Source organism: Stegostoma tigrinum, chromosome 15 (assembly GCF_030684315.1).
Source record: "Stegostoma tigrinum isolate sSteTig4 chromosome 15, sSteTig4.hap1, whole genome shotgun sequence".
NCBI lineage: Eukaryota > Metazoa > Chordata > Chondrichthyes > Orectolobiformes > Stegostomatidae > Stegostoma > Stegostoma tigrinum.
The window spans coordinates 4,147,483-4,160,585 of record NC_081368.1 but is presented as its reverse complement, the minus strand read 5'-3'; the positions used below and the strand labels follow the sequence as shown (position 1 = coordinate 4,160,585).

General features: G+C 43.4%; 1 protein-coding gene across 6 annotated transcripts in view; it reads left to right on the top strand.

Annotated features, from left to right (window-relative positions):
* LOC125458673 (phospholipid-transporting ATPase IG-like) overlaps positions 1-13,103 on the top strand; it is a 169,189-nt gene that overhangs the window by 104,513 nt on the left and 51,573 nt on the right. For all 6 annotated transcript variants that reach the window (XR_009446702.1, XM_059651325.1, XM_059651322.1 and 3 more), the window contains exon 19: positions 8,118-8,384. Coding sequence is in view for 5 of the 6 variants with exons in the window: in XM_059651325.1 (XP_059507308.1) it covers positions 8,118-8,384 (267 nt within the window). In the remaining variant the exon portion in view is untranslated. The remainder of the gene's footprint in view (positions 1-8,117; positions 8,385-13,103) is intronic.

The following is a 13,103-nucleotide window of genomic DNA, read 5'->3' as shown; positions in this document are numbered from 1 at the left end:
TTATAGATGGGGGAAGGGCAATTTTATAATGCGATTAGGCAAGACTGAGGAGGCATAGAATGGGTTAGCAAAATGCCAGGAATGGGGACAATCGAAATGTAGAGCTAGTTTAAGGAACAAATATTGCATGTCCTTGGTAGGTATGTCCCTGTCGGGCAGGGAGGAAGCGATAAGGTAAGGGAACCATGGTTTACTAAAGAAATTGTATCTCTTGTTAAGCAGAAGAGGGATGCTAATGTGACAGTGAGACGAGATGGTTCAGATGAGGCAATGGAGAGTTACAGATTAGCTAGGAAGGATTTAAGGAGAGAGTTAAGAAGAGCAAAGAGGGGACATGAGCAGACATTAGCAGGTAGAATAAAGGAGAACCCGAAAGCTTTCTATAGGTATGTGAGGAATACAAGGATGACGAAGGTAGGAATATGGCCAGTCAAAGACAGAAGTGGGAAGTTGTGTGTGGACCCTGTGGCAATTGGAGAGGCGCTAAATGATTATTTCTCATCTGTTTTCACTGAGGACCAGGAGAATATTGTAGAGGAGATGACTGAGTTACAGGCGACTAGAATTGAAAGGATTAAGGTTAGTAAGGAGAAGGTGTTATCAATTGTAGAAGGTGTGAAGGTAGATAAATCGCCTGGGCCAGATGGGATTTTTCCAAGGATTGCCTGGGAAGCTAGGGAGGAGGTGGCGGAGCCTTTAGCCTTGATCTTTGAGTCCTCATTGTCTACAAGTTTAGTACCAGTGGACTGGAGGATTGCAAATCTTGTGCCCTTGTTCAAGAAGGCAGTAGGGATGACCCAGGTAATTATAGACCTGTGAGCCTTATGTCTGTTGGAGGAAAAGTTTTGGAAAGGATTATAAGAGCTAGGATTTATAATCATCTAGCAAGCAACAATTTGACTGGCGATAGTCAGCATGGATTCGTCAAGGGCAGGTCGTGTCTCACAAACCTCTGAGTTTTTTGAGAAGGTGACCAAGCATGTGGATGAGGGAAGGGCAGTTGACATGGTTTACATGGACTTCAGTAAAGCCTTTGATAAGGTTTCACGTGGTAGGCTATTGGAGAAAATACAGAGGCATGCAATTGTGGAAGATTTAGTAGTTTGGATTAGAAACTGGCTTTCTGTAAGAAGGCAACAAGTGGTAGTTGATGGAAAATATTCAGCCTGGAGCCAGATCACGTGTGGTGTGCCTCAAGGATTTGTTTTGGGACCACTGCTGTTTGTCATTTTTATAAATGACTTGGATGCAGGCATTAGTGGATGGGTTAGTAAGTTTGCAGATGACACTAAAGTGGGTGGAGTGGTGGGCAGTGTGGAAGAATGTTGCAGGGAGACTTGGATAAACTGCAGAATTGGCTGAAAGGTGGCAAATGGAGTTTAATACGAATAAATGTGAGGTGATTCACTTTAGGAGGAATAATAGGAAGGCAGAATACTGGGTCAATGGAAAGATTCTTGGTAGTGTGGATGTGCAGAGAGATCTTGGTGTCCATGTACATAGATCCCTGAAAGTTGCCACCCAGGTTGATAGTGCTGTTAAGAAGGCTTAGTGTGTTAGGTTTTATTGGTAGAGGGATTGAGTTCCAGAGCCAAGATGTCATGATGCAACTGTACAAAATGCCAGTGCAGCCTCATTTGGAATATTGCGTGCAGTTCTAGTCGCCCCATTACAGGAAGGATGTGGAAGCATTGGAAAAGGTGCAGAGGAGATTTACCAGGATATTGCCTGGTCTGGAGCGCAGGCCCTATGAAGAAAGGTTGAGGGACTTGGGTCTATTCTCATTGGAGAGAAGGAGGCTAAGAGGGGATTTAATAGAGACATACAATAGACAATAGGTGCTGGAGTAGGCCATTTGGCCCCTCGAGCCAGCACCACCATTCATTATGATCATGGCTGATCATCCACAATCAGTATCCTGTTCCTGCCTTATCCCCATAAGCCTTGATTTCACTATCTTTAAGAGCTCTATCTATCTCTTTCTTGAAAGTATCCAGAGAGTTGGCCTCCACTGCCTTCTAGGGCAGAGCATTCCATATATCCACCACTCTCTGGGTGAAGAGGTTTTTCCTCAACTCTGATCTAAATGGTCTACCCATTATTTTCAAACTGTGTCCTCTGGTTCTGAACTCACCCATCAGCGGAAACATGCTTCCTGCCTCCAGAGTGTCCAACCCCTTAATAATCATATACGTCTCAATCAGATCCCCTCTTATCCTTCTGAACTCCAGTGTATACAAGCCCAGTCGCCCCAATCTTTCAACATATGATAGTCTCGCCATTCTGTGAATTGACTTCATGAACCTACGCTGCACTCCCTCAATAGCAAGTATGTCCTTCCTCAAACTTGGAGACCAAAACTGCACACAATAGTCCAGGTGCGGTCTCACCGGGGCCCTGTACAGCTGCAGAAGGACCTCTTTGCTCCTATACTCAATTCCTCTTGTTATGAAGGCCAGCATGCTATTAGCTTTCTTCACTACCTGCTGTACCTGCATGCTTGCTTTCATTGACTGATGTACAAGAACACCTAGATCTCTTTGTACTTCCCCTTTACCTAACCTGACTCCATTGAGATAGTAATCTGCCTTCCTATTCTTGCCACCAAAGTGGATAACCGCATATTTATCCACATTAAACTGTATCTGCCATGCATCCGTCCAATCACCTAGCCTGTCCAAGCCACCCTGTAATCTCATCACATCCTCCTCACATTTCACACTGCCACCCAACTTTGTGTCATCAGCAAATTTGCTAATATTACTTTTAATGCCTTCATCTATATCATTGATATGTATCGTAAACAGCTGCGGTCCCAGCACCGAACCTTGTGGTACCCTACTGATCACTGCCTGCCATTCCGAAAGGGACCCGTTTATCACTACTCTTTGCTTCCTGTCAGCCGGCCAATTTTCAATCCAAGTCAGTAGTTTGCCCCCAATACCATGTGCCCTAATTTTGTTCACCAAACTCCTATGTGGGACTTTATCAAAGGCTTTCTGAAAGTCCAGGTACACTACATCCACTGGTTCTCCCTTATCCATCTTCATAGATACATCCTCAAAAAATTCCAGAAGATTAGTCAAGCACGATTTCCCCTTCGTAAATCCATGCTGACTCTGACCTATCCTGTTACTCTATCCAAATGAGTCATAATTTCATCTTTTATAATTGACTCCAGCATCTTTCCCACCACTTACATCAGGCTAACCGGTCTATACTTTCCTGTTTTCTCTCTCCCTCCTTTCTTGAAAAGTGGGACAACATTTGCCACCCTCCAATCCGCAGGAACTGATCCTGAATCTATAGAACATTGGAAAATGATTACCAATGCGTCCATGATTTCTAGAGCCACCTCCTTAAGTACCCTGGCATGCAGACCATCAGTCCCAGGGACTTATCAGCCTTCAGACCTAACAGTCTATCCAACACCATTTCCTGCCTAATATAAATAGAACATAGAACAATAAAGCGCAGAACAGGCCCTTTGGCCCTCGATATTGCGTCAACCTGTGAACTAATCTAAGCCCCTCCCCCTGCATAGTCCTGTCATCATCCATATGCTTATACAAGGACTGTTTAAATGCCCCTAATGTGGCTGAGTTAACTTCATTGGCAGGCAGGGTGTTCCACGCCCTTACCACTCTCTGAGTAAAGAACCTGCCTCTGACACCTGTCTTAAATCTATCACCCCTCAATTTGTAGCTATGCCCCCTTGTACAAAGCTGAAGGCATCACCCTTAGAAAAAGACTCTCACTGTCCACCCTATCTACCCTTCAGTTCATCCATTACCCTCGGTCCTTCAGCCACTATTGCATCTGGGAGATTGCTTGTGTCTTCCCTAGTGAAGACAGATCCAAAGTGTCTATTCAACACTTCTGCCATTTCCTTGTTCCCCATAATAAATTCACCCGTTTCTAACTTCAAGGGCCCAATTTTAGTCTTAACCATTTTTTTTCTTTTCACGTACCTAAAAAAGCTTTTACTATCCTCCTTTTTTTTAGCCAGTTTTCCTTCATAGCTCATTTTTTCTCTGTGTATTACCTTTTTAGTTATCCGCTGTTGCTCTTTAAAAGCTTCCCAGTCCTCCGGCTTCCCACTCATCTTTGCTACGTTATACTTCTTCTCTCTTATCTTTATACAGTCCTTACCTTCCCTCGTCAGCCACAGCCGCCCCTGTCTCCCCTTCGGATCTTTTTTCCTCTTTGGAATGAACTGATCCTGCACCTTCTGCATTATATCCAGAAATACCTCCCATTGTTGTTCCACTGCCATCCCTGCTAGGGCATTGTACCACTGAACTTTGGCCAACTCCTCCCTCATAGCTCCTTAGCCCCCTTTATTCAACTGCAATACTGACACTTCCGATTTCTCCCTTCTCCGTCTCAAACTGCAGATTAAAACTTATCATATTATGGTCACTACCTCCTAATGGCTCCTTTACTTTGAGGTCCCTGATCAAATCCGGTTCATTGCACAACACCAGATCCAGAATTGCCTCCTCCCTGGTACGCTCCAGTACAAGCTGTTCTAAGAATCCATCTCGGAGGCACTTCACAAACTCCCTTTCTTGGGCTCCAGTGCCATCCTGATTCTCCCAGTCCACCTGCATGTTGAAATCTCCCATAACAACTGTAGTGATACCTTTGTGACAGGCCAATTTCAACTCCTGATTCAACTATTTCAACTCTTGATTCAGTAAATGATGATCAGAGGATTAGATAGGGTGGACAGTGAGAGTCTTTTTCCGAGGATGCTGACCTCAGCTTGTACAAGGGGGCATAGCTACAAATTGAGGGCTGATAGATTTAAGACAGGTGTCAGAGGCAGGCTCTTTACTCAGTGAGTGGTGAGGGCGTGGAACGCCCTGTCTGCCAATGTAGTTAACTCAGCCACATTAGGGGCATTTAAACAGTCCTTGGATAAGCATATGGATGATGACGGGATTGTGTAGGGGGAGGGGCTTAGATTAGTTCACAGGTCGGCGCAACATTGAGGGCTGAAGGGTCTGTTCTGCACTGTATTGTTCTATGTTCTAAGTGGAGTTGAAATGCCCATCAGCCATGATTTAAATGGCTGAGTGGACTCAATGGGCCGAATGGCCTTACTTCCACTCCTATGTCTTACGGCCTTCAGGAGGAGTATGGCTTGTTAACCACCTTGTTCATAGCCCTACTCAGCTCATTGACATTCAGTTTCCTATTTTACAAACTAGATATTGAGAAATCACAACATGTTGCCAGGTACCTGCTCTGATTTACATCAGTTCGTTACTTGTTCCAAAAGACCTCCATGTTGGACACTGCAGACCAGCATCTCAGGTCAGATTCTGTAGCCACGAACCACATGCACCCATGTCGAGAAACATTGGCTTCTGACGTGTGCCAGCCTCTAATAATCCTCTTGGCACTTTTCTGATCCACTTACCAGATGCTTCTACACTTTTGTGCTGTGCTGCCAGCTGTAATTGCGGTGCTACTGTAATAACACTATGCTCAAGGGGACACCCCCAGTTTATAGACTGGACAAGGCTGCTTCTCTGGGTTCTATGCTCATCATAGAATCAGAATACTTTAGCACTGTCTGCCTTGTTTTTGTACACATTGTCCCCTCAGCAAGAGATACCAGACTGATATTAGAGATAACAAAGTGTAGAGCTGGATGAACACAGCAGGCCAAGCAGTATCTTAGGAGCACAAAAACTGACGTTTCGGGCCCAGACCCTTCTCTCTGATGAAGGGTCTAAGCCCGAAACGTCAGCTTTTGCGCTCTTAAGATGCTGCTTGGTTTGCTGTGTTCATCCAGCTTCACACTTTGTTATCTCAGATTCTCCAGCATCTGCAGTTCCCTTTATCCCAGACTGCTATTACTTCTGACTTGCTTTGCAATTTTGTAAAAATCCAAAGACAAGAAGTTTGTCGTAGACTTCTGCAAGCCTCGGGCCAAATCAAGAGCGATAGCCTTTGATCAGGGAGTCGCAGCACAGTAAGTTAAGGGCAGCCTCTATTATCAATCCAAGGCTTGGACATGGTTACTTAGTTCAGGGCAGAGTCAGAATTGTCTCCTCTTAAGGGGTGAGGAGCCAAATATAGGGCAAACTTGACTCTTTCTTCTCAATTGGCTGCTTCTATCCGCTCGGAAGGAGACATGAAATTACAGTCGAAGAGGAAGTTGAATGGTACAGATCATACTCCTGGTGCAGGTGGGGAGGTGCCTTGTGGAAGTGTGTAAGCAGCACAGAGGGCAGGAGATAGCAAGGGCTGCAGATGCTGGAGTCGGAGTCAATACAGTGTAGAACTGGGGGAACACAACAGGTCAGGCAGCATCGGAGGGCCAGGAAAGTCAATGTTTCAGGTTTGCACCTTGACCAGGACTGGGGAGTGGGGGGGGGGGGGGTGGGGAATAGAACACAAATAAATGGAGGGAGAGAGTTGGGGCTGGGGCTGGGGGTAGGTGGGTGGGATGGTGATAGGTGGATGCAGATAGTGGATAGTGGAGATTGGTCAGTGGGAAGGGTGGGGTGGATAGGTAAGAAGGAAGATGGACAGGTTGTGTCATGTCAAGGAGGCAGAGATGAGAGGGAGGATTGGACATGGGATGAAGCCGGGGGGCTAGAGAGAATTTTGAAATTGGTGAATTATATTTTTGAGGCCATCGGGCTGTAAGCTCACAAGGCGGAATATGAAGTGTTGCTCCTCCAGTTTGCACGTGACATCATTGTGACACTGGAGGAGGCTAAGGACGGACATGTCACCGAGGGGACAGGAAGGGAATTTAAAGTGGTTGGCAACCAGAAGGCACTATTGATTATAGCGTACAGAACACAGATATGCCACAAACTGGTCACTGAATCTCTGCTTGGTCTCACCAAAGTAGAGAGACCACGTTGGAAACAACAGAATGCCTGAAGAACGAGTAAAACTCCAATAGCTTGTGTTTTCAAATAAACCTGTTGGACTACAATCTGAGTCATGTGATTTCTACCCTTGTCCACCCCAGTCCAACACTGGCACCTCCACATTACAGTCAAGGTAACTATGGAAGTCGATGGGTTTGAAACAGATGTCAGTGCTGAGACAGTTATTGGAAATGGAGATGGAGAGGTCCAGGAAGGGGGGAGAGGTTTCAGAGAGAGCCCAGGTGAATTTGAGTTCGGGGTGAAAGGTGTCAGTAAAGTCGATGGACTGTTCAAGCTCCTCATGGGAGCACGAGGCAGCGCTAATAACCAATTTAGCGCAGGAAGAGGTGGGGGATAGTGCCAGTCTAATCGTAGAAAAGGGACTGCTGCTCCACATATCTTACAAAGAGACAGGCATAGCATTGGAGTTTGGATGTGTGAGCAAGTAAGGGAGATTTTACGAGTAATAGTGAGAGTGATGCAGCATGAATCTTGGTTTTGTCGGGGAGGTGTCCAGTAGCAGAGAGGTAAGGGAAGGAAGATAGTGACAGTTCTGCTGGTGGAGTGAAAAAGAGCATTGCTGGGCATTTCCACTGAAAATTGAGACTGCACTAACCTGGGTGGCGTAATGTGTTGTCATTATCTCCCTTGCTGGCCTTGGGGGAAGAGGAAGTCCCATGTTTGCATGCCACATTCAACAGACCCTGCCTGCAACATTATGTGACAGTTAGCCCTACCCACCATGTATAGGGTAAATGTCAGGAACCATACACAGCTCAGCTTGCACTGACAGCACTTGTCTGGTTGCACAACAGATTTTTAAGGATAACTGGTACCAGGTGCACCTGTCCCAAATCTGAGCCATGCCAATCATGGTCATTTGTCTCAGATACGGCATGCGATAAGATGGAGATCAAATCTGACATGAGGGACACAGTAGGGACAGGCTGGATAGTAAACGAGGCAGATTTGGTAAGATACAGCAAGTAAACTTGCTGGGCGTCATGGCAAGAATCCTTTAAAAACTTGATGTAACTCACACTTACCCAAAAAAATGTAAAATTCAACTTAATGTTTTGGTAAACACACCTAATAATTTTGAAAAGAAGACTCTAACAGATGACAATGCTCATACTACTGCTTCTTTCCTTTTGGTTCAAAAACATCCTTAAAAGAGAATTCTAATTGCTTTGCTTTTTTTCTTTCCCCTGTGAAAAGACTCCAAGACCAAGCTGCAGAAACAGTTGAAGCCTTGCGCTCTGCAGGTATGTGCGTTTGGGTACTCACAGGAGACAAGATGGAAACGGCAATGGCCACGTGTTATGCCTGCAGGCTTTTCCATACTAACATGAAGCTTTTAGAACTGACAACAAAAAACATCCAGGAGTTCAAAGCAAGAAATGAGGCAAAAGTTCATGAGCTATTGCTGGAACTACACAAAGCGGTTGTCCAAGATAAAAAATATTCTTCTGTCAGTCAATTAAGGTACGTTCTCAAACCTAGTATCTGTTCAACCCTTCAAGACTATTCTATTATCGTGACCGAAGAAGTGTGATTATGTTTTCATTTTCTGAAGAAGGGTCCTGACCCAAAATGTCAACCTTCCTGTTCCTCTGATGCTTCCTGGCCTGCTGTGTCCCTGCAGCTCCACACCTTTATCTCTGACTCCAGCATCTGTGGTTCTTGATTTATGTTGTCGTTTTCTTTAAAAGGTTAGATTTCAGGGCTAGCGGCAATTTTATTTTGTGTAAAGTAATTTTAACTAGGCCAGTTTCTTTTTAGCACGCTCATTTTAAAGCAGTATGTGTGAGAAATCAGATGACTGGAAGCATCTTGGGGAGCAAACAGAAGTTTGTTCAGATTGTAAGGTCCTGTAACAGTAGGAAAAACAAGTAAATTAAGCCATTAGCTTAGCAAAATCTAGGATGAGTGAGTTTTGTTTAAAGTCTCATGAAAAACTTCTGAATTTGGTTTTCAGGAAGCCTAACTGAAGTCAGCTATAAAAATAATTTCACTATGGAAAAGGAGTTCAATTGGAACAGTTAAGGGAATAAATTACCTCCCCAGTGTAAGGGTTTCCATTTGTGTAAACCAGCACATGTAGTTAAAAATCTGCATGGACTTTCTCAGATTTGAACAGCCAAAGATCTCACTTTGTGAGAGTTAAAAGAAAAGACTTCACGACTCTCTGGACTGGAACTGGAAAGGAAAAAGAGATTGGAACATTTCTCTGGATTTTTATCATTTGTAAAGCGATAAAATTCCACTTCTTTCTTGTTCTATTTATTGAATAAATGGTAAATATTCTTTGCTGATTCCAAAATTAGATGATGCTTTAAGTGGTTAAGTTGAAATTGATCTGCCAACATTTTGCCTCATCGACTAACTGATGTCTCTAATTTTGTGTTCTTGTCTATGTAATTACTGTATTGCCAGTATTAATACCATTGGCAAATTTGGGCATATAACTTACTATTCTGTTATCAAAATCATTGATAAATATGGTGAGTAACCAAAGCTCCAGAAGGGAGCACAGGTGGGCAATTTCCAATTAGACTACATGCTCATTACTCCTGTTTCCATGTTGTCCTCTACTAAACAAGAGGAAGAATTGACTTTCAGTTCCTTTTAGTTTCAGCTAGTATTTTAGTGCCTTATTTAGAATCGTAATGTCACCTTGAAATCCATATAAACACACTCAATAAATATTCTCCTGCCTATTGCTTTAGCTGTCAAAAAACATCACTTGTCTAAGTAACCCTGTCTGTTTTAGAATACAGAACAGTACAGCACAGTATAGGCCCTTCAACCCCCAATGTTTGTGCCGAACTTTTACCCTAAACCCTAAAGTTCTTTTACGCAGAGGCTTGTGCATGCCTGGAACGCATTGCCAGCAGAGGTGGTAGAGGTAGGCACGATAGTGTCATTTAAGATGTATCTAGACAGACCTGAATGGGCAGGGAGTGGAGGGATACAGATCCTCGGAAAATAAGCGACAGGTTTAGATAGAGGATCTGGATCGGCGCAGGCTTGGAGGGCCGAAGGGCCTGTTCCTGTGTTGTAATTTTCTTTGTTCTAAATCTAAGGTCTATCTAACCTCCACTCATACCTTAAAACTATCATCCATTTGCCCATCTAATCACCGCTTAAATGCCCCTAAATAGGCCAACTCCACTACCCTCTCTGGCAGTGCATTCCACACCCCTACCACTCTGAGTAAAGAACTTACATCTGACGTCTCCTCTATAACTACCTCCACTCACTTTAAAACTATGCCCCCTCGTAATAGCTACGTCCAGTTTTGCGTCGTTGTGGCTCAGTTGGCAGAGATGCAAAAAGATTGAGGGTTCAAGTCCCGCTCTAAAAACTTGACCTTAAAAATCCAGGTTGACTGCCTGAGTGTAGTTTGTTTTTTAATGTTTTTTCATACTAATTTTAATTGGTTTCAGGTTTTTATTGAATAATAGTTTCTCTGGAATGTCAAATACATTATCCTCTACAATGAAGATGAACAAAATAATTAGAAAACAATTTGCCATGCCTGATTTTAATTTACAGTGCTGCCTTCATCTGTTTTTAAAAGGATCAATGTTGCCCTTATCCGTTGTTCAGCTCAGCTATAAAACCTTTTCGAGCGTTTTGATACCCATTCCAAAATTTTCTTTGCAATCCATTCAGTGGATCATTTTTCATCGTTTTTCTAGCTTCATGAATTTTGCTCGCAGGATCTCATCCCTTTTTTTGCTTCCTTTACTGTTGATACCAAGTTATGTTTGTTTGCCCTAATCCAGGCCCAGGGAGGCAACAGACCATCCTGGATTCTCTTCTGTGAATACGGAAATGATGTCTGTTAACTTAACATTAACAATTGAATCCCCTACCACTACACCTGTATTGTTCTTCTTCCTGTCCTCTTTTGCAGTAGGCCTTCCCATGCTGCCGTGAAGTTTGTTCCCACTGCATTTCCCTGCACAGTTATCAACCCCAACAATATCCAAAATGGCATTTATGTTAGAAAGAAGGATGGCCACAGAGGATTTTTTTGCACTATCTATCTTTCTCTACTTGTCTGGTGTTCATTTGTGCCCTATCTGCCTATTCAGTCTTCAGCTGTGACGTGACTACTTCACTGAATGTGCTATCCATGACATGTTCAAAGTCATGGATGCTCCATCTGCAGCCAGTAGCTGCAGTTGGACACAGAGGGCGTAGTCTCAGAATAAGGGGGTGTCTGTTTAAGACTGAAATAAGGAGGAATTTCTTCCGAGGGTCAAGTGCCCTTGGAACTATTTGCCACAGACAGTTGTGGAATGTGTGCGCGCGCGCAGCAGGGTAACGGGGAAAGGGCCGGAAAGTGGACTTGAGGAATGTCTGTTCAGCCATGATCCTAGTGAATGGGGGAGAGATTGGCCACATTGCACAGGAGGAATATATTACAGGTGTGAGTTCTGATGCCATGGTTTCCCCCAACCCCCTTGGCGACTCACTTTTTAAGAATATTGTGTAAGAACACAGAGTGAACTTGCCTTATGCTAATTTTGCTTACTTGTGTTACGTTATTATATTTGCCCTGACTTTCAGTTATTCTTGGTTTTTTTTTCCAGTTAAACCATTCCAAAGAAAGTACGCTTTTTAAAATCACATACTTATCAAGACACCAATTTCCTGTGATGCCCCTGTTTGATTTTATTTTTCCTCCCCACCCCCACATCGCCACCATCAAAACAGCTGACCCTTGAAGTTGCAGCTGTTAAACTTCCTTGCCCTCTTGTTGCTGGGCCTCTATATATCCTCTTGCTTACTCCCTTCTCTTCATTCCATTGAAACTGAAGTACCAAAGTGGATGATCTCACCTTTATTGACATTATACTGCATCTTCCATGCATTTGCCCACTCACTCAGCCTATCTAAATCACACTGAGGTATCTCTGCACCCTCCTTACAGCTCACTCTCCCACCCAGCTTTGTGTCATCTGAAAATTTGGAGATATTACATTTTGTTCCTTCTTTCAAATCATTACTATATACTGTGAGGGACCCAGGCGCTGCTCACTGCAGTATCCCGATAGTCACTGCCTGTCATTTGGAAAAACTACTGCTTATTCCTAACCTTTTTGTTCCTCTCTCAACCAGTTTTCTGTCTATCTCATTGACTACCCATGTCCCACATGCTTTAAATTTATACATTAATCTCATAGGATGGACCTTGTTAAAAGCTTCTGAAAGTCCAAATCAACTACATCTATTAGCGCCTCATGTCAGCTTTACCAGTTAAATCAGTGAAGAATTCCAGTTGATTGTTTCCCTTTTCCCAAACCTACGCTCACTGTGTAATTCTGTCACTGTTTACCAAGTGCTCTGCTATAAATCTTTAATAATGGACTGTAGCATTTTCCCTACTTCTGCCAGTAGGTTGACTGGTGTACAGTTCGCAGGTTTTCTCTCTACACCCAACCCCCATTAAGTATAAGGGTTATGTTAGCTACTGTCCAATATGTAGGAATTGTTCCAGAGTCTTCAGAATCTTGGAAGGTCACTATCAATGGGACAATCACTGTTTTTAAGACCTTTTCCTTTAAGCGCTGTATTATGTAGATTCAGACCCTGGGGATTTATCAACCTTCAGTTCCATCAATTTCTCCATCACCATTTGCCAACTAATGCTGATTTCCTTCAGTTTGTCTCTCTCACTGTGTAACCAAAGAATGGCCCTGATGGTTTAGCTGTTGTCAGTCTCTATCTTGAACCTTTAATTGAACCTTAACTGCTACGCTTTTTGTTTTCAATGAATTTAATTAAATGATCAATTGGATGAGTGTCAGTGGCCTTTACATAACTGCATAATAAGCTTCCTTGACCTCCCCATTCCAGGCATATCTTTGGCTGCCTGGGCCCTAAACTCTGGAATTCTCTTTGCTTTCTTGCTAACCCTCTCTTATTTTAAGTCGCTCCTTAAAATCTCTGTAACCTTAACCAAGCTTTTGGTCACCTTCCCTGCCCTGAAGACTTAGGTAGTGATAGGTCATTTGGTAAAACATAATGAAAAGGAGGATCTGAGTTTTGACGTCATGGAAAAGAAGTCAAATTTGCCACTCAAGGTTTGAACAGCAAGATGCCTACCTAAATGTATTAATATCTCATTATTACAAAATCTCACCACATTCATACGCAGTTTGCTACTGTTTCAGACAGTGGTTCGAAACT